Source organism: Phacochoerus africanus, chromosome 15 (genome assembly GCF_016906955.1).
Source record: "Phacochoerus africanus isolate WHEZ1 chromosome 15, ROS_Pafr_v1, whole genome shotgun sequence".
Taxonomy (NCBI): Eukaryota; Metazoa; Chordata; class Mammalia; order Artiodactyla; family Suidae; genus Phacochoerus; species Phacochoerus africanus.
In genome coordinates this window covers 106,234,312-106,257,263 of record NC_062558.1, presented here as the reverse complement: position 1 = coordinate 106,257,263, position 22,952 = coordinate 106,234,312, and the positions used below count along the sequence as shown (strand labels likewise).

At 38.9% G+C, this 22,952-nt stretch overlaps 1 protein-coding gene across 1 annotated transcript in view; it reads right to left on the bottom strand.

Moving 5' to 3' along the window:
- The window catches only part of PLCE1 (phospholipase C epsilon 1), a 349,119-nt gene that overhangs the window by 149,687 nt on the left and 176,480 nt on the right, over positions 1-22,952 (bottom strand). Inside the window, 1 exon segment of the mRNA XM_047759463.1 lies at positions 12,859-13,175. Within this exon segment, the coding sequence (XP_047615419.1) occupies positions 12,859-13,175 (317 nt within the window).

Genomic DNA, 22,952 nt, shown 5'->3' with positions numbered 1-22,952 from the left:
AAGTGTCTTGGCTTTAGGAGATCATTTCACAGAGTATCTCAAGTTATACCTAGACACAAAATGAGAAAAGTCTGTTGGACGACTGTGCTAAGGAAATTCGTATCTATACTAAAAACACTTTGCAAAGAGAGGATAAATGGTTCAAGGCCAACCTGATGAGCAGTCTCATGATGTGCCATAGGGCTTCCTATTAATTGCTATTCGGTTTGACATTTTTACCAACAATTTGAATTAAAAACACCATGAAACATATGCATGAAACCTGAATGTGAAAAACACTGGAAGTGGTAGCTAATTTAATACATAATTAAATTAATATTCAAAATATATTTGACCATTTTGGGGGGCTTGAATGCCAAAAAAGAGAAAATTTAGAAGAGACTTAAATATAAAATACTACATCCACACAAGAAAACAACAAATAAAACAACCCATGCACACAGAAAAGTTGGCTATTTGTATGCTAAAGTCTAGGGGGGCTAATGGTTAGCCACAGCTGACAGAAAAATTAAAGAACAGAATGACCCAACTGCAAGAAGGGAGAGTCTCACTGTTCAGAATAGACTGGGGAGCTTCATTTTTAAGAAGGATATTGAAAAGTAATTTAAGTTTTGACAATATACAGAATGTCCAACCACCAGACAACCAAAGCAAAGAAAGACAATTTCTACTATTTATTTCCCTGGGATCCACCGGTAGAATTTATAAGGAGGCAGACCTCAGTTTGATTTCAGGAAGAATTTTAAAACAAATTAAGCTCCATCAATAGAACTAAGCTCACTGAATTGGAGTGAACTCTGTCTTTGAAAGTTTTTAGCAAAAGTGAGGAAAACACGCAAGGGAGAGATTCCTACATTTTGTGGAGATAGGAGAATATAACACGCATCTGAAATTTCATCAATGATTAAGTTCATAATTGTGAATGTTTAAAAGCCTTGCCAACCTCCTAGGCTCTGAAGCCTTTGGCCATTCTCAAGGGAGATGTGCCTGTGTGGTCTTTTCTTCCATTCTCATGGCCGCTACAGTCCTTATCTCATGTGACATGGCATCATGCTAGTTACTATTTATTGCGTACCTACCCTGTGCTGGGTGATTTCATACACATTAGACTGTTTAAATGTCCCAATCACCACATGAAGTTGATAAAGTTATCCCATTTTACAGGTGAGGAATATGAAGAAATCAGTTCATGTCATCTACTTGCCTAGAGCCCCATAGTGAGTAAGTGGCAGCATCTGGACTCAAAAATGAGACTCAGCAGTAGAATCACCTCTTTCCATTACCTATGGACCTTCTTTAACCACTGTCTCCCATGTGATAGGTAATGCTTTGCATTGCTTTTTTCTAAATATGCATATTTGTTCAATATCTTGTCTTATATGCCTAGAAGTAGATCATAAATTCCTTGAACAAAGGGCCATGTTCTGCTTATCTTATTATTTCTAACAGCACCTATTTTAATAAACAATTGCTAATACCAATTAGCATTATTCCATAATATTAAATATTTATGGAGTATCTAGTACATAGCTGGCACTCTGCAAAGAACCAGTCATAGAACAGGTTACACGGGTTTTTAAGAAAAAAAGTAAACAAGCCAATGGTTTCCCTGACTTCTTTTTTTTTCTTCATTTTTGGCCACCCCAAGGCATATGGAATTCCCAGGTTGGGGAGTAGATCTGAGCCTCAGTTAAGACCTAAGATAAGCCACAGTGGGGGATCAAACCTGTGTCTCAGCATTCCCAAGACACTGCCCATCCCATTGCTCCACAGCAGAAACTCCCCCCAACCTCTGAACTGAGACGTGATCAGAAGAAGATAGCAGCTGGGGCGAGGGGGTGGGGGGGTGGGGCAGTCTTATGCAGGGGAATAGCAAATGCAAAGGTTGGGTAGGGAAAACTAGCTCAGAGTGTTCAGGAACAGAAAAAAAGGTCAGCATGGCTGGAAAATAGCCAGAGTTTCTGGGCAGATGGTATAAAGTTAGGTTGGAGAAGTTGAGAGGGGCAAAATCATGCAGAGTCTTGCCATTTTGGATTTCATTCCAAAAGCAAAGGGAAGACCTTGGCAGATTTTTAGGAAGGGTATAATCTGATCTGATCTGGTCTCTGGGTGGAGAACGGATTATAGGATTAGAGGATATATAAGCATAAAAGCAGTACTGCAGGTGAATGCAATGGTGGCTGGCTCCAAGGTGGTGGCAGGGGAAACACTAAGAAGTGGTCCAATTCAAGATGCATTTTGTAAGTAGAGCAAATGGGACTTGCTGATGGTTTGGATATTGGGGGTTTGGGAAAAAGAGAATAGATCAAGAAAGACTCTGAGGTTGTTACATTGAGCACCCAGGTAGGTTTGGGGTAGGGAGGATGAGGATGAATGGGATGGACTAGAAAGAAGGCCATAGTTCTCTCTGGGCCATATTTGAGATGCCTTTATTTTTGATTTTTTTTACATAATTATTTTTATTTTTTATTATAAATTTTAATTTTTATTTATTTATCTTTTTGCCGCATATGGAAGTTCCCAGGCTAGGGGTCCAATCAGAGCTGCAGCCGCTGGCCTATACTAGAGCCACAGCAACACGGGATCCGAGCCACGTCTGTGACCAACACCACAGCTCACAGCAATGCGGGATCCTTAACCTACTGAGCAAGGCCAGGGAATGAACCTGTGTCCTCATGGATGCTAGTCGGGTTCATTAAACACTGAGCCATGATGTAAACTCCTGAGATGACTTTTAGTCAGTAGAATGTAAGCTCTATGCATGAAGGAACTCTGTCTTGTTCTTTGCTGTATCCTCAGTGTACAAAGAAATACATAGTATATAAATTGGAATTTAATAAAATCTGTTGAATGAAAAAAGCGAAGGGGAGGCATTGAAAAGGCGATTAGATTTATGAATGTTTAAATCTCTTTGGCAAATACATTCTTCCTTGGCTCCTACATGTGCAGTAAAGATCTCTAAGAGAGTGGTTTTTTCAGAGAGTTGAATTAAACATCCTAATAGGGTCAGTTAACACAGTCCTGAAGAAAGACTTAAAATCCCAGTCTCTGACTAAAGCATACCTGGTCTTCCCGCAGTGTTCAATGTCTTTTAAGTGACATGTCTGATGGGAATGATCACTGGGCCTTGAGACAATGCTACACTGCTTCTCTGAGTCAGTTAACTATTTCCAGTTAAAAAACACTTCTCATGTATGTCAAAATCTTATTTGTCTATTTGCTAATCCACTCAGCTCATTCTTATTTCTATCAGTCCCTGGATTGAAGCCTGCTTTCAACAGTATAAAACAGGCTTCCAGTGGGTCAATGGCTTTTGCAGTTCTCATTCTAGATTGGCTAAATCGTAAAGACATGATGTGAGCTTTAAGGAGGATAAATAAAAGGAATTCCTGTTGTGGCTCAGCGGTAACAAACCCAACTAGGATTCATGAGGATGCGGGTTTGATCCCTGGTCCTGCTCTGTGGGTTAAGCATGAGGTCTGGCGTAGCTGCAGATGCTGCTCGGAGCCTGTGTTGCTGTGGCTGTGTTGCAGGCTGGCAGCTGCAGCTCTGATTCTATCCCTAGTTTGGGAACTTCCATATGCTGTGGGTGTGGCCCTAAAAAAAGAAAAAAGAAGGTAAATAAAAGAATAAAAATATCCTGTCATGGTAACAAAATAGTTTGAATATTTAAGATTTCAAAACCAAGTCCACTGGGACCGAAGAATGAAATGAAACAAAACAAAACAAAACAAAAACAGAGGGAAGGAAGGAATTATTTTCAGACAGATTTCAATGCCACTGTCCTAGCCATTTCAAGGACCTCAGTCTCCTAATTTGAAGGAGATGCCAGATGCTCTTGTGTATAACAGTTGATTTCTCCAGCAGAAGGCAGGTTTTAAGCTTCAAAAGGGCATTAATAGGTTTACTTTTTTCCTATATCTTGAGATAGCAGTTTTTCTTGTCAAGCAGCTCTTAGCAAGACCATTCTCAAGGCTCCTGTTTCCAACCAGCAGGCCTAAGGGCAGGTGATGAGCCCAAGATTGAGCCCACAGAAGGCTCTGGAGGGATTTCAGTTGGCTCTATGTCCCAGGTGACCTTCCTCTACCCCCTTGTGTTTGGTCAACCTAAGCAGTCATCAACCTGCTTCTCTACCCACACAAATGTGGGCAGCCCAAAGTGACCCTCAGGTGCTACTTATTCCTTATATTTGGCAGGTTTCACCAGGTGTCAGTTCAGCTAAGTTTAAAGGCCACCTCCTCTGTAAAGAATGCCAAGGTGTAGCTTAGCTCCCTGGGAAAGAATTGTAAGAATAAATCAACTCTCTGGCCAGAGAAGGGCTGTTTGGGCCTGGATCCTTTCAACCAGAATCCCATCGATACTTCTTAAGTAATGATGGTCACTTTGACAAATTCCAACATCTAGCAGTCTTTCTGGTCATAGCCAAGGAAGGACCATTTCATAATAAAGAAAAAGCATGACATGTGGTAATATCCAAATGTGTTCTTTCACTTGAAATATTTTGGAAAAAATAATGTTTTGAATTTGTATGTACAACCACGTTAGAAAAGTTTTCTGTCAAAGTTCCCCCTCTCCCCTTTTATGCAGAAAGCCAAGCAAATCAATTCAGGGCTGCTGTACACTTTTTTTCCTCGTATCTGAATACTATGAGATAAACTGTTAATAAAGCCCTCTTGGGATGAGGGAAATTTTAACTCACTTTAGAAAACCAGATTTCTCCTTGCCACACTTTCAATGTCATGGAGTCAACAGGAAGTCCAATAGTGCTATACATGTAGAAATAATAAAGACCTACATGACAAGAAAAACTGCTATCTCAGGATACAGGGAAAAGTAAGCCTGTTAATGGCCTTTTGAAGCTGGAAACCTGCCCTCAGCCAGAGAAATCAACTGTTACACAGAGAGTGTCTGGTAGTGATGTGGGAAGTGGTAGATCATGGAGCCAAAAGTTCATTCTGTTGGCAAGTCCTGAGGACCAGCTGTATATGCAGACCATAATGAGTTCCAACCCCAAAGGTCATCAGTTGACCGAACAAGAGGACAGAAGCAGAGGCCATACTGAGGAGGTATAAAGCTTGGTAACTAGTGACTCAGAACTGTGATCCCAGAATACACTACCTCCTCAAGCCACATTTCACCACAGCCCTTCTCAAGAAAAGGGGTGTGAACTCCAAGAGGGTAAGAATGCTCAACCTCTATTTGCTTTTCCTCTCTTTCCAACTGCATGTGTTAAAAGTGTGTGATTGCTTTGGTAAAGTTATCTACCAAAAACACCTCTTTGTCTCCTCTGGAAAAGATAAATGGCGCTGGAATTTACTTGAGGAGGAATCAAAAGTAAGATCAAAAAGAATGTGGGCTAGAAGTAGAAGCTAGAGAGAGGAAGAAAGAGGGGGAAAAAAGAACAACAGATTTGAGACTGTCAAAGGAAGAGACATTATGGGTGGACAGCGAGTGAGGCTGCTCAACCTGAAAGGAGAGAACACTGGCTTCTTGGAGCTTTAAATCAAGCTTTAGATTAAACCTTACAGAGAGGTTTTCAGATCAAAAGGGTGCAGGAAGCCCTGCCTGCCAAACCAAGGAAGCAGGACTGAGGCCACCCCCAGAACTTCCTTGACTACGACCAGCTTGGAGGCTGGTCCCTTGTACCTGATTCTTTTTTCTTGCAAGGATAAAGAGAAGTCACTCCTGTGAGCATCAGTCTTGATGTTGGGCAGGAGAAAGGGAAAGGGGAGAAATAATGCTTCCAAGCCACTACCTAAATTGATTTTAAATGAATTATTTCCTGGCTTTCCTTAATGTAAGATAAACCCTTTCAGTTTTCTCATGATTGTACTTGGAATTATATATTAACCATATTTCCTAAGAATCAAGGTTATGCAACATTGCCCGAAAGGCATCAGGGATTCTTTTCCCTTTCCCTACATTTACAGTTAAGTCATTGTGTAAAGAGTTGTTAGAATTCAGGAAATGTCTAGCTCATGATCATGTTCTGCTGACAATCAGGAACAATCTGCCTCCCTAGACCATGAGTCTTTCTTGCTTGTGACAAGAACTGGTTGTCTTATCTGGAATGTCTTCCTTCCTTCTCCACGATGGTCCCCCTCTATCCCAGCTATCCCTCAATGTCTAGTCTCAAACTGCAGAGCTGAACAGAAAGCTCTGACCACCCACCTGGACATCTCAGCTCCCACCATCTGTGCCATCCACACTGCATGGATTTTCTGCCTTTTTTGGTAGTGATTTGTGCCCATGTCTGACTACAGTTTAAGACTGGTAGCTTCTGGCAGCCACAGGCTATTACTCACTTTCCTTAGTGCTTATCCACTATGGTGTCCTGCTTCTAAGAAGTGCTGAAAATGTTAATGGAATGACTGAATGCATGAACAAATGCATTTGCTTCTCCCCTAAGTGACTAGCAATGCAGCTAATATTCTCTCACTGGTCTTTGAGATTATCCAGTGTTCAAGAAATATATATTTTACTTCCACTGAGGAAAGCACATTTATTTTGTGTATCGAGTTCTGATAGAACCAAAGTATGGGCTAATAATGCTGTAAATTTTCATCATGTATTGATAATTTCTTATTTAAAAGAATCAGTTTATATACCAATTAAAAAAAGAGATGGTTATAGCATAGCAGGTGCTCAACAAACAAGTCAAATTATCTTTTTCAGCAGGGCTGAAATGATACCATTTATTTTGTTGGTGGTAATTTTCTAACAATTAACAGTCTAAGGAAATGTTATGTGTTTCCTTGGGCTCTGTGGAAAGGCAAGGTGGATCTTGCTTTCAAAGATTATTCATTTGCATTACTCCCCTAGAAATATAATAAAGTAAGCAAAATCAAGAAATTTTTAAAAAGTCGAGTGAATGAATGAAAGAATGATAACAGGAAACTAGAAAAAAAAGAAGTGGAAGAAGTAGAAAAACAGTAGATGTACAGGAGGTTTAGAACAAAATAGAGAGGGGAGAAAGAAGGAAAGGAGACCCAGGATAATTAAATTCTAAATCAGAAATTCTAGATTTACTACAAACTTTAACTTGACAATTTAACAAGTAGGGAGGCAAGGCAGCTGGCTGAGAAGAGAAGAGACTTGAAAGAGAGACATCTGGATTCTGAAATTTAATTAGCCACTGTGTGACCTTGGACAAGTGACTCAACCTCTCTGAGCTTCACTATTTTTTTCAACCTTCTTAATTTCTGAAGTAACTTTAGATTTACAAAAAAGTTACAAAAATAGTACAGAGAGTTCCCATACATAGTTTACCCAGCTTCTCCTAATGGTAGCATCTTTCATAACCATAGTCCCATTATCAAAGACAGGAAATTAACATTGATCCATTAATACTAGTTAAACTACATGCCTTATTAGAATTTCATCAATTTCCTCATCAATATCCTTCTTCTAATCTAGGATCTAATATGACCCCAGATTGTATTTAATTATCATGACTCTCGGTCTCCTCTAGTCTGGGCAGTTCCTTGGTCTTTCCTTACCTTTCATGACCCTGAAACTTTTGAAGAATAGAATGTCCCTCAGTTTGGGGTTCTCTGATTTTTTTTTATCATGATTAGATTTAGGTTAATTTTTTGGGGGGAGGGTGCAAAAACATCACAGAGATGACATCAGGTCCTTCTAAGTGCATCACATCAGGAGATACACATCAATACGTTTTATACTGGTCATGTTGACCTTGAGCAGCTACATAAGGTGGTGTCTACTGGATTTCTCCACTGTTCTATTTTTCCTTTTGTAATCAATACATATTTTGTGAATAGAGACTTTGAGACTCTGCAAATACCTTGTTTCTCATATTTTGCCCAATAATTTTAGTATACATCAGTGGTTCTCACCTGTAACAATTTATTGCTGTGGTGTCCCAATGGTGATTTCTTATTTCCCTCATCCTTTCTACATTTATTAATTGGAAGTCTTTTATAAGTAAGAGCTATACCTCCTCCTTGCCTTACACTGATTTATTCACTCAATTATTTATTTATATTAGTATAGACTCATGAATGTTTATTTAATTCTGTGGACCACAGTCCAATATTATCATTACTTATTTTGTTATTTAAGATTCAGTTTCTTCATCTGTGAGTCAGAGACAATGACAAATGCCTTATACAATGACATAAAGATAGACGCAAAAATTCTCCACAAAATATTAGCAAACTGAATCCAAAGACTCAGTTTCAGATTCAGAAAAAGATTTTGACAAAACTCAACACCTGATAAAAACAATCCAGAAAGTGGGCATAGAGGGAACCTACCTCAACATAAAAAGAGCCATATATGACAAACTCACAGCTAACATCATTCTCAATGGTGAAAAACTGAAAGCTTTTCCACTAAGATGAGGAACAAGACAAGGATGTCCATTTTCACCACTGTTATTAATCATAGTTTTGGAAGTCCTAGCCGTAGCAATCAGAGAAGAAAAAGAAACAGGAGGAATCCAAACTGGAAAAGAAGAAGCAAAATTATCACTGCTTTCAGATGACATGATACTATACCCAGAAAATCCTAAAGATGCTTCCAGAAAACTGTTAGAGCTCATCAATAAATCTGGGAAAGTTGCAGGATATAAAATTAATACACAGAAATTTATTGCATTTATAAATACTAACAATGAGAGATAAGAAAAAGGAATTAGGAAAACAGCCCCATATACCACTGCATCAAAAAGACTAAAAAACCTAGGAATAAGCCTCCCTAAAGAGACAAAGGAACTGTACTCTGAAAACTATATGACATTGATGAAAGAAATCAAAGATTACACAAACAAATGGAGAGATATACCACGGTCTTGGATTGGAAGAATCAGCATTGTCAAAAATGACTATACTACCCAAGGTGATCTACAGATTTAATGCAATCCCTATCAAAATACCAGGGACATTTTTCACAGAACTAGAACAGAATATTTTAAAATTTGTATGGAAACACAGAAGACCCTGAATAGTCAAAGGAATATCAAAAAAGAAACTGGAGGAGTCTGGCTTCCTGATTCCAGACTATACTATAAAGCTACAGTTATCAAAACAGTATGGTATTGGCACAAAACCAGAAATATAGATCAATGGAACAGGATAGAAATAAGCCCAAGCACCTGTAGTCAACTAATCTATGACAAAGGAGGAAAGAACATAGAGTAAAGATTAGTCTCTTCAATAAGTGGTGCTGGGAAAACTGGAAAGCTACATGTAAAAGAATGAAATTAGAACATTCTCTAACACCATACACAAAAATAAACTCAAAATGGATTAAAGACCTAAACATATGACTAGTTACTATAAAACCCCTAAAGGAAAACATCAGCAGAACGCTCTTGGACAAAAATTACAGCAATATCTTGTTTGGTCCACCTCCTGGAATAATGACAATAAAAACAAAAATAAACCAATGAGACCTAATTAACCGAAAAACTTTTGCACAGCAATATAAACCATAAAAAATGAAAAGATAACCCAGAGAATGGGAGAAAAATCTTTGCAAATGATGAAACTGACAAGGGATTAATCTCCAAAATACAGAAACAACTCATATAACTCAACAACAAAAAAACCCCAAACAACCCAATTGAAAAATGGGCAGAAGACCTAAATAGACATTTCTCTACCAAAGATATACAGATGGCCAGTAGGCACATGAAAAGATGCTCAACATCACTAATCATTAGAGAAATGCAAATCAAAACTACAATGAAGTACCATCTCACACAGATCAGAATGGCTATCATTAATAAGTCTGCAAATAACAAATGCTGGAGAAGGTATGGAGAAAAGGGCACCCTCCTACACTGGTGGGAATGTAAACTGGTACAACCACTATGGAAAACAGTATGGAGGTTCCTCAGAAAAATACAGAACTACCATGTGATCCATCAATCCCATTCCTGGGAATATATCCAGAGAAAATTCTAATTCAAGAAGTTACATGCACCCATATGTTCATAGCAGCACTACTCACAATAGCCAAGATATAGACACAACCTAAATGTACATCAACAGATGAATGGATTAAGGAGATGTGGTACATATATACAATGGAATACTAATCACCCCTAAAAATGAATGAAATAATGCCTTTGCAGCAACATGGATGAAACTAGAGATTCTCATACTAAGTAAAGTAAGTCAGAAAGAGAAGGACAAATGCCACATGATATCACATATATGTGGAATCTAAACTATGGCACAAATGAACCTACCTACAAAACCAAAAAGGATTCAGACATAGAGAACAGACTTATGGTTGCCAAGGGGAGGGGGAAGGGAATGGGATGCATTGGGAGTTTGGGGTTAGTGGATGTAAACTATCACATTTAGAGTGAATAGCAATGAGGTCCTACTATATAGCACAGGGAACTATATTCAATCTCTTGGGACAGAACATGATGGAAGATAATATGAGAAAAAGAATGCATATGTTTGTATGACTGAGTCACTTGGCTGTACAGCAGAAATTGGCATAGCATTGTAAATCAAGTATACTTTAATAAAAAAAATTAAATGGGATTTAAAAATGTGAAATTATCCAATCCAGACCACTTAGTAAATAAATGCTAGCTACTTTTCTTCTTTTTCTTTACAGAAAGTAGAGCCACACTAATTTGGAGGTAAGACTATTCTAAATAGGTGAAAATCTGAATTTAAGAATTCTCTTTAAATGGAATGAAGATTTTCTACCTGAAAGTACATAAAACAACTAGAATTTAGCCATCCCAGTTTTTCCTAGTGTGGGTCATTTGGGATAAGCCTGTAATGACTATATTAGACTGATTTTTAATTAGCATACACATAATCTGTATGAAAACAGATGTCCGAGACTATTTGAATACAGACTGTTCTTTTAAGTAGTTTAAGTATTTTCCCAGAAATCTTGTTTACATTCTGAAGTTGCTTAGCTAAACTATTTTCAGAGATAGTTCTAAGCATGCCTCAAGCCAGCTATGGTTCATATCATTACTAATTCTGATTTAGTGAAATCACTGATTCATCTTTGATTCCCAAAGTTACAGCAGTGAATGGAAGAAACACACGTTTTCTCTCTCCAAAACTAATCTAAAACTAGCTTTTCAAAGTTCAGGCAAATCGCTTTTAAGTTCAGGTAGAATTTAAAACAACAACAATAGCAACAAAGGAAAGGGTAGAGTGCTAAAGATGTTTGAGTGAGTTGATCTAGAAGTTTAAAATAATTCACAAAATACAGTAAAATCCACTAATAAAATCACTCAGTTTACTAGAACTTTCATTTTCCACTCTGTTTTTATCAGTAAGGAAAATCAAGAACATCAGGAGATTTATTTTAAAAGGCTACTCTGGAGGCCATGTGGTTTACAAGTGTTCATGTGGACTCCCACAGAGTCTGTCTTACTCAGTTTGGAGTGGGACCAGGAATTTTAGCAGGAGCCACCCCCATCAGAAGCCAGATTCAGGCAAGAAGCAGGACACTGCTGTGGTTCAAAGCCCAGGCTCTGAGACTTGACTCTGTGGGCCTGAATTTCACTATTGCCACCTACCACCTCTATGACCTTGGGCAAAGAACATCTCCTTGTGTCTCAGTTTCTCCGAGTATCTGTCTTCCAGGGTTGTTGGGAGGAGCAAATAAGAGGCACACATTAAATGATGAGCATGACAGTGCTACATGGATATCAGCAATTCTATGGATAACAGATCTCCTTTTGAAGAACTGTGTTCAGGGTATGTCTGAACACAGAACTGCTTGCAATCAGCCACTAACACATTCTACACCCACTGGGCCATGGCATGGTCATGATACAACCATCACCAGGGTCATGATGGGTAGGCTATAGAGGCTGTGAAGCGAGCTGGTATAGTTGGAAAGTGTTTAAGTAACAAAGGCTGAATGATATCTAGGACCTAGGATGGGAGCATCCTCTTAGTATTTAGGCAGTTTACTAAAAGACTAAAACAGGCAACTACTGTACTTGTGGAATTTAACCAACTAACTACCAAACACAAAGACTGAAATTTTGTAATTTAATATTTAAGACAAAGAAATTAAGTCTAAAAGAAATAAAATGTGGAACAGAAAGCTCTGGGTGTGGGGTTATACTATGGAGAAAAAGTGTTCTTTAAGCCCAAGAGGGCAGCATCCCCTGACCCTAGCACAGCATGGAGACCCGCATCTCTGTCCTATCCTCCATCCTTGGTTCAGAGCTACAGGATGTCAGCTACTGGCTTTTCCCCTAGACCTCTTACAGTGCCTCCCTCCTAGGTGCTCCCAGACTCTGGTCACACTCGTCCTCTTCAGAATTGGCTTCTGATAAAGTCTCAGAGGACTTGGGGAGACTTGCTGTGGCTGAGGAGCTTGATAGGATGCAGAGATCAAGAATGAGGGGATTTACTACCCTCCTAAGACCACATTCCTCTCAGCTCTCCTGATCCAAGTGTATTAGTGTTTTTTTAAAATGATTTTTATTTTTTCCATTATAGTTGGTTTACAGTGTTCTTGCATTAGAGTTTAATTTCTCCTGAGGAAGCCTGACAGGGGAAGTCAGAATGGGCTAAATAGACCCCATGGCCAAGGGATCATGTTGTCAAAAACTCAAAACTGAGCCATGTGGTCTTAAAAGCACCTGTAGGAACAGGGGGAGAATATTTGAATATGGGCTCAGGGAGAGTATTTTGGCAAGTACGTGGATAAAATGGGGGGTTTGGGTTGTCCAAAGGGAGAAAGCTTGTGGACGTGGGATGGAGATGGGCCCAATTAGGCTGAAGGTTAGGATGGAGTGAAGAGAGAAGGAGGATGACAGTGTGTCTAACCCACTACCTGAAAACAGCCATCACTAGTGATTCAATTACAAAACATCTCAGAGTGGCTTCTTACCTCATTAAATCTCATCACAAGATCTTCAAGGGCATTGTGCTCTCCATTCTGGGAGGTAAGAATGGATGCTGAGATGGATGCTTTGAGGCAGGGCAACGACCTCTGGCATTCTGGAGTGCCCAAGTCCCGGGTCAAGAAGCAAAGATAGTCAACCGGCAAGACCCTTCGGTAAATGGTTTGCTCCTGCTCCATCAGGATACTGGCAACTTCCTCTGGGAACTGGATGAGGGGCTGCAGATCAATCAGTTCCTTGCTGATCCCAGCTGAACTTGAAGGAAGGGCACTGGAATTGGCCATAGAGATGCCTGGTTGGCGTTCTGAAAAAAAAAAAAGAAAAAAGAAAAAAGCAACAAAAGTCACGGTTATGCCAAGGTTGGTATCCCCTGCAACAGATGTTTACTTAACATATCAACACCTCATTCTTGATCTCTGCATCCTGTCAAGCTCTTCAGCCACAGAAAGTCTCTTCAAATCCTCTGAGACTTCACCAGAAGCCAATTCTGAGGTTTTCTAAGCCAAAATCCTAGAGGTTCCTCAACCAAAGTTTCTGCTTGGTGAATAGTTCTATATTATCTTTCTTATTATGGAGACTGTTCTGATATCTGTCCTGCCTGCCCCCTCCTAATCCTTCGGGGTAGGGTAGGCTTAATTTTCCACTGCAGAAGCAGAAGTGTTCCAGTACACCATTTCCTAACCAGTTCACTGTGACACTCTGCAGAGAAGCAATGTTGTAAAACGTACTATTTGCTTCCTAATCCTCCAGGGCTAACCATCAGTATGAAAAGCAATGAGGGTGGGTGAGGGTGGGTGTGGGCACAGCAATTGAGATAGAAGAGAAAAGGCTGCAGGGGGAGGAGGCATGTACATGCATAGGTATATACCCTTTGTGTATGAACACGCAGGAGACCCAGGGACCCTCTGCACACCAGATTTCAAAATGTCATGGTCTACCCTGTCCACATTCCAAGCTCAAAGACTCCGATTCCAGAAAGATCCATCTAGGGGTTTGCAGGGATAGAACAACCTATAAAATTAAGGAAGGGATAGGTAATAAGGAGAGGTATCTAAATAAATAAATCTTATTCCCTGCTCCACAACTAATAACAATAAGGTGGCAGTGGGAGGGAAACTAGCGAGTATATTAGATGGAGTAATAAAGGCATTCATCCGTAGGCTCAGAATTATTCCCTTGGCCCAAATTCACTTTGCTTCAATGGATAGCTCTACTTTCAATCCCTTTCTTTCCACTGACTCTCTTTTGCCTACACAGACGTTCAGTTTCCCTTAATCTTAAATACAAACCAGTAAAACTTTCCTTCCCCCTTAAATTCCAAATCTGCTCTAGTCTTACCCTCTCTAGTCTACTCTAGTCTTACTGAAGCACATACCTTCTCTAAAAGGGTAGTCTACTTTTCCTGATTCCTTCTTCCATGAGTATGGCAACCATATCTACTGATCCAAAAACCAGGCTACACCATCTGTCCAAACTAATAAATCAATAAGAATGTGGATGGAACAGCAAGATGGAACCCAGGTCTTCCTGGGAGGTCCTGGTTCTTAGACCACAGTGCTGTCAGGGCATCTCCACTGATAGTCTGAGATCTAATGTTTTCCCCCCAACTTTCCCTTTCCTAAGCAGCCCACCCACCTTTGAAGCATAGCTCAGGATAAGTTCCTGGCATTATCTGCTCTTTAATTGAATTGCTCCCCTTTTGGAGGATGGCTTTTAATGATGATCTGAAAAAAAAATTGTGAGGTGAAAGCTTTAAAGTTTGAACTACGTTGCTGTCCACTGATGCAGCCTGAACTTGTTTTAAACGTATTTCAGTCAGAACTTTGTCTTCCATGTTAAAAAACCATAGTATCCAAATTATCATTTCTCTTTGGTTCTAAAATATGAGCAGGTAAGGAGTTCAGTAATTTATTCCAAGCATTTTTATCCATCTTTTGGATCAAACTACCAAAAACTGCAGCACAAAAAGTGAGAATACTAAATTATATTTGGTTCTCTCTAAGTTCATATTTGAAAATAATTAAAATAAGGCAGGAGCTCAAATTGAGCTTATATGGCCTCCCTTGCAGAACAGTTTATAAAGTGACTGATTTCCTGAAAATTGAATGTGGCCTGAATGAGGACAGATGCAGACTGCAGTTTCTGACACTGATAATTTATGTACAGTAGAATGAGCCATATATAGGAAGTCTGCCCAGAAGTAACCAACTCTAAGTCAAGATTTCAAAGTATAGCACTCTGTGAAGGAAATAAAAGTAACTCCCAAATCTTATGAAACACCTGCTTATATAATATTCATGAGAAGAGATAATGTAATAAAATATGTAAATAACACATGATAAGGCGATGTATTGTAAACCACAATATATCTTGAGATATAAATCACATGATGTTATAATGAATGAAGAAGAGTCTAGTGTTTGGTGGGAAATAGCAATAAAAGAGACCAAACAAAAAAGGAATAAAAGAAGAAAAAGAAACCTGGTGGTGTAACTCCAAAAAATGTAATGGCTCCATGTGTCTCAATATAAGCCCAGCGTCACATTCAGAAGAAACACAAATCTGATGTTAGAAACTTTGAAACACAATGTAGACCTTTAGCATATGTTTCTTTAAAACAGGATTACTCAGGGACTTTATATCATATACCACAAAGAAACATTCCAACCATCTTCCTGGGACATAATTTTCTATTCTCCAAATTCTACACTTATAGCAGCTGTTAAAAATACTCCCCACTTTTGAATGTAACTGGTACAACCATTATAGAAAACCTTATGGAGGTTCCTTTAGAAACAAAATATACAATTACCATATGATCCAGCAATCCCACTCCTGGGCATACATCTGGACAAAACTACAATTCAAAAAGATCCAGGCACCTGTATGTTCACAGAAGCATTATTCACAATAGCCAAGACATGAAATGTTCATTGAAAGATGAATGGATTAAGAAGATGTGGTACATGTACACATGGAATACTACTCAGCCATAAAAAGAATGAAGTAATGCCATTTACAGCAACATCGATGCAACTAAAGATTATCATGCTAAGTGAAGAAAGAAAATGAAGGACAAATACCATATGATATCACTTATATGTGGAATCTAAAATTTGGCACAAATGAACCTATGTATAGAACAGAAACAGACTCACAGACATGGAGAACAGACTTGTGGTTGCCAAGGGGGCAGGGAGTGGGATGGATGGGGAGTTTGAGGTTAGTAGATGCAAACTTATTACGTTTAGAATGCATGGGCAATGAGGTCCTACTGTATAGTACGGGAACTATATTCAGTCTCTTGTGACAGAACATAATGGAAGATAATAAGAGAAAAAGAATACATATGTATGTATGATTGGGTAACTCTGATGCACAGCAGAAATTGATACAACATTGTAAATCAACTATACTTTAATAAAAATTAAAAAGATAAAATAAAAAAATACTTCCCACTTTCTCTCATTCTTGCTGAGCTCTCCTTATTACCTCCTCCTTCCCATTCTCATGCTTCATTGCCCCAGCTCTCAGCCCTAAGTCACCATCAGACCTTCCTCTCGGCAACATGGGAAACTCTACAATGGATTAAAGACCAAGGAGCTCTGTGACTCCTGATCATTTCTCCTTATTTATGGAGCAAAGTTCACTAATCCCACTGCAAACTGTAGCTCTTCTCTTGTGAAAAAATTTTTAGAAAATTTCTGGTGAATGTACTTATCAATCTCATTTACAGACAATGTTTGCTCTCAGCCCCATGCTCTCCAGTTAATAGAAAAGGGCTATACCTCTAGATACTCTCACAGCCTAGAAAAACTTACCATGAGATGCAGTATCTTCAAGTTCTGATTCCCTGCTCAAATAATAGCTTCCCACTTAAGCACTTTATATGGATTAATTCAGGAGTGGACAGATTTATTATGTGATGCTCACATAAGGTCACGTAAGTAGAAAGCTGGGAAGCTGAGGTTCAAATCAGGGTCTTTTTTTCTTAAGAGCTCATGTTCTTGATTACTCAGCATATTATCTCATTTAGCATTCTGGGTTTTAGATGCATCTCAAGGGATTTTGGTTGGTATAAACCAACTCCTTGAGCTTGGCTACTTGGAGTGGTCAGATAAAATGAGCTCTTCAAACTCCAAAGGTAAGGATTTAACCCAGTTCCCCTCCTAAGTCAGCCTGGGACCATCATGCCAATCATTACATTACAACTACATTAGAATGTTGCACATAGAAACTCAAAAGTGCCCTCTTCTTTCCTTCTCATAAATTCATAGGAATGTCCTCATGTTTTAAACCAGTATTTTCCAAAGTGTGTTACTCTGGATTTACATGAAATATGGTTCCTTGGTTGATCATTTATAGATATACTGGGTTAAATAAAGTTAAATAAGCATTCTTTGTCTATTTTAACTGTAGGACTTCTCAGAGCCTCTAATAATTCCCATCAGGAGAATATACTATTATAGCACACAGTAGCTCTCCTAAACCTTGCTGTCTATCTCCATATCATTTACATGTGAATTACAATCTCCTCAAAATTTTTGTCAAAGGGGGAAATAGGGCCTTGGGTGCTTGTGAGGTTAGTGGTTCCAAAGCTTATTCTGTCATATGTAAAAGTCCAAGGGTGAGAGAACCGAGGCTTATTTAGGAAACTGCAAGTTATTCCCTATGGCCACAGGATATAAGAGAGATGGAGCATCACTGTAGAAAATGAAGGAAGCTTTATTTTCCAGAAGGCACTAGAGAACAGGTGTAGCTAAAAGGAAATGATAGGGGTAGTGGGAGGAACCAAACATGTACATGAAGAAATGTACACCCTAGACTTTTTGTTCTCCAGGTGGATCTAGGCAATCACCCCACCTTGAAGGAGGGCAGTTTGGGCCAAGTCTTCCTTTGAGGGATGCTGCTGTGAGAGGCATCCTCTCCTGCCATCCCCACAGAGTCCTCCACTTAATCCTTGGTTCCTTCCTTCTCTTCTGGGGATCAGAAAGCCCCGATCTTGCCTATAAACTGCCATTTCCATGGGCTGTCCATAAATTGGACATATCCTAGAAATATCCAGAAAAGCCTCTAAACTGGATAAGCACTTTTCCTTGATAACTGTTCACCCAATGCCCCTGGTACTGTGCTTTTGGGAACTCCCAACCCTAGAATTCTGTCACCTCCAGGGTTAGCACTTATTCAGAAATGCTAGTTTAGGTGCAAGCCCATGGAAGAGCCTCAAGCTTGGGCTCAGCAAAACTTCCCATGGATTTCTCTTTTTGCCTTTGGTCCCTATAAAAACAAAAACATTTGGTTTTTCTTGCCTCGGACACAAATCAAGTGTTTACCAAGGAATCTCACATAATCTACTACCTAATGAGAGGGATTCATGACAGGTAGTCATTGCTAATCTCATTTTTCATAAAGCTGGAGTTAAGTTGCTACCTGACTTGCTTAAGAATCCAGTTTGTGAGTGGTCAGCCTGGAACTGGTAAAAGCTAAGAGAATTAGAAGATTCTGGCTCATGGCTCAGTACTCTGCATTATCCTGAGCAAAGCCTGAGTTACCTTGGGTGTGCTTTGTGTCTAGGGGCCAGGCTTATTAGCTGCCAGTACATCTGAATGGGGTTAAGAAAGACTTAGCAGAAATTCCTTCATTACGCATTGAATGTCTACTATGTGCCAGGCTTTGTTTCAGACTACACTGATGTTGGGATTTTGTGAATAAGAAGAGATCCTTGTTCATAGAGAACATCCTAGGAGAAAAGACTGATAAAACAATAATATAATGTGGGTGGGGGAGGGGAAGGTGTTGGATAGGGCTGGGAAAGGTGTAGTATTTCATAGCATATATTATCTAGAATGTTAGTTATTTCCTCAAGTTTTTCTGCCAGATTTTCAAAGCTTTACCATCCAAGATGCTCTTGGCTTGGTCACCCTAATACTTTTCTGACATCTCAACAATAGCTATTTACCTAGCTCTTGTTTCTCACTATTTATCAGCCTTTTCCATCAAGTAATTCATTTAATTCTTACAAATAACCCTATAAGGCAATTATGACTACACTCATTCTACAGTTGACAAAAACAGAGATCTGAGAATTTAAGCAATTTGCCTAAAAACCATATTGCTATTGAGAAATGGGACAGGAATTCCCTTTGTGGTGCAGTGGAAAATGAATCCAACCAGGAACCATGAGGTTGTGGGTTCAGTCCCTGGCCTTGCTCAGTGGGTTAAGGATCCGGTGTTGCTATGAGCTGTGGTGTAGGTCGCAGACATGGCTCGGATCACATGTTGCTATGGTTGTGGTGTAGGCTGACAGCTGTAGCTCTGATTGGACCCCTAGCCTGGGAACCTCCGTATGCTGTGGGTGTGTCCCTAAAAAGCAAAAAAAAAAAAGAGAGAGAGAGAGAGAGAGAGAGAGAGAGAGAGATGGGACAGGAAATAAATTCAGCTCTATCTCCAAAGTCTACCATCTATTATGGTCAGCATTTTGAGGGAGATTTTGCAAGGGAGATAGATTCCCCTGATTTCCTTCTGTCTGTTCCTTTGTTTTTCTCTCTTACAAACACACACACACACACACAGCCACATAGCCTTTTCTTTTCTGGATAGGGAAAGAGGTGGTTAGAGACTCAGGCAGGATTATATCTTGCAAGAATCTGACTTTAACAAAAAATTTAACAAAATATATAAAAAAGGAGTTCTGGTTGTGGTTCAGTGGTTAATGAATCCAACTAGCATCCATGAGGACTTGGGTTTGAACCCTGGCCTTGCTCAGTGGGTTAAGGATCCAGCATTGCCATGATCTGCGGTGTGGGTCACAGACAAAACTCGGATCCCGAGTTGCTGTGGCTGTGGTGTAGGCTGGCAGCTACAGCTCCAATTCAACCCCTAGCATGGGAACCTCCATATGCTGTGGGTGTGGCCCTAAAAAGACAACAACAATAACAACAAAATAATAATAATAAATAAAAACAAAAAATAGAGTATATCAATTGTAGCTTAGTATTATTTATTTATTTAGGTAAAACCTTTGGGAGAACCTGCCACATAGCTCTGCCTCTGAGACATTATTTTTCATTCTTGTTTTCTGTGAGTGGTGCTGTAATGGGCACAAGCTTTCTCAGAAGGCAAAACAAAAACTTAAACATGCATACCCTTTGTCTTAGCAATTCCACTTCTGGGATTTTAAACAACAGAAATTCTTGCAAAAACATAGACAGAATGAGGTAAATTTATAGGTACTAAAATTGAAAACAAGTGAAAAAAGAAGTTGAGAACAATGGAATGTAAACCTATTGGAGGAAAAAGAATTTATAAATGTAGGTATATGTTTGCATATCTGTCCAGTACATACCAAACTAATAGAAGTGTTTATATATTATACCGCTCTGTTTCATTGAAGTTTTTTTTCTAATGTATATGTGAGCGTTTTTAAAAAAATCAAAATGGTATCTGAGAAATTCACCTAGAGAACAAAATTCTAATCTTTTCATTGGTGCAAGCAGGTTTGGCATTTAAACTGCTCAGATTTTTCCAAATATTGCAACACTGTTTTTTGAAAAATTTCTTCTTGGAGTTCCCTAGGGATAAGGACTCGGCGTTGTCTCTACTGTGGCTTGGGTTCAATCTCTGGCCCAGGAACTTAAAAAAAAAAAAGAAAGAAAGAAAGAAAAGAAGAAGAAAATAGAAAAGTTTCTTCAAATTATAATTAGGGAAGAAAGAAGGAAACACTTTTATATCTACTGTATACATTTTTCTTTGATTTGAATTCATTTTATAGACAATCTATTTTTTTAACTTAAGCATTAGATTCATCAGCTGCACATTTAATAATCTTTGAGTGGTGCAATTCCAATTACATAAAGTAAGAGAGGACAGGAAGGATGTTAATTCTTTATATGAAAGATTTGGAGCTGGCTGAAAGACGCTAAATCCCAGGCGGAGTTGAAAATTGCTTTTCAACAGGGAAGTAATGGGTTTAGAAGAAGGTTAGTTAACTGGTGATTCTTTCTCATTATCTGTTATTGGTTTTCAGAGTAGTAATCAATCCTGCAACAAATGTGTCTGGTTTGTTCTCAATGCTACCTCAAAAAGACAACTTTACAAAATCAATGAAGCATATTGTTTCTAAGTCAGTACTTTTAAAAAAAGAAAAAACCAATATGCCTAGATTGAGAATTAAGCCATGTTCAGCTAAAACACTTTATGAGACTGAAGAGCCTCACAGAAAAAAACATTTGACAGAATTCCTTATAATAAAAAATAGCTTCTGTACTTTGATTTCCAAAGAGATATGAGCCCACAGCAAAAGTATAAAAAATTTAGAGAAGTATAAAGAAGAAAATTAAAATAATCAATAATCCTACACCCGCAGATAATCTTTGCTAATATTTTTGTTGTAGCAGTTCACATTTTTCTATAAATACATACATTTATAAAATTTGAGTCAAATTTGAAAAAAACACTTTTTTTCCCCCTAAACTTAAAAAAAAAAAAAACCCAATGTACTCTATGGTGCAATTTCTCCAACTCTAAAACTAGTTTTCTAATATTTGATCTTAATGGCTTAGTAGTCAATGTTATGTTTACAATTTTTTAACATTGTAAGTAACAGTGTTAAAAGAGCACTGTAAATATATCTTTATATGTGCACATTATGTTATCCAAAAACATTAAAAGAGAGAAAAACTCCCCACCCACACTGGGAAATTTCCACAGAGCAGTCATTTCTTTTCTTTTTACAGCACATTAACTAAATTTAGCAGTATCCCTCACTGATCACCTACTTCTGATTACTTTGGCCTCACTGATCATTTTTTTATTACTTTGGGTAAACAAAATTAATTGAGTCCAAATTCATATTGTAAGCTATAATAAGATGCCATGCTACGGAGAAGAAAATGGCATTAATAACCCAGAGTTAACAGGAGGGAAACCCTAGAGTGTCAGTGATAATCTAAAACCCTTGTACCCAGCGGCACATTCCTGATGGCCAATCTTGTAAATGCGGATAGTTGTAGAATACAGCCCATGCAGGCCACCCAAACTCCAGAGTCCAATCTGGCTGAGCTACTTAAATGTACACTAATTACCCTTAAGAGATTTTGTGTCTTTATTTTGGTATTATCACCATCAAACCACTACTACTAAATTATATTAGCAAATAGCATATATAGTAGCCATTACTTACTGTAGGCTAAGAACTACGCTAAGCTCCCTAAAGAGGTCTCCCTCAGTCCTCACAACACTCATGCAGATGGCATGGCACCCTATGCAATTATTGTACCCATTCTTACAGATGGGGACAGAGGTTACGGAACTTGCTTAACATCACATTGAGATTAGCTATGGAACCACTGCCACATCAGTCTGACACAAAACTCGGGGCTCCCCAAATCACCACCTTACACAGACTTGAAGGATTTCTTCCTTTAGTGTCTATACAACTGACAATCAGATGTTTTCCTTTTGGTAGATAAATGAGGCAGGACTCAGACCTAATGCTCGAGCTAGACAGACTACCTATAGGGTAGGTGGGATGAATTTTCTATACTTTACAGATCAGGAAACCATGCCTCTGAGAGGTCAAGCTTTTTGGCCAAGGTGATGGAGCTGATTATGGGCAAAGCTGGACTAGAACTCAGGCCCCCAAACTCCAGTCCAGAGTATTCCTTCTCTACTCCACTGCCTCCCCTACTTGGTGTGCTTAGAATTTCAGGTGGCTGTAACTTTTGGGGTGAATCTCCTTGAGAGAGAAAACAGGGAAATGGAGAGTGTCATTCAGTGGTTATGAGTGAGATCCTGGGAGTCACTCAGGTGTGGGACGGCAGGCCGGCTCAGGCAATGACTTGCTGTGTGACCTTGGGTAAGTTCTCTACAACCTTGTCACAGTGATGATGAGGAAATTCAAATGGGAAAATGCCTGTAAAAGTTTAGTGCATATTTGGCTCTCAGTAGTTAACCATTTTTATCATCACAAATTCATCATTTGATAGAGGAAGAAGGAATTCTGAGGCCTTTCATCTTAGAAGCCAGATGGAGAGACTTAGTCATATATCAAACCATTTCAGGCTATGGAAACTTTTGCTTT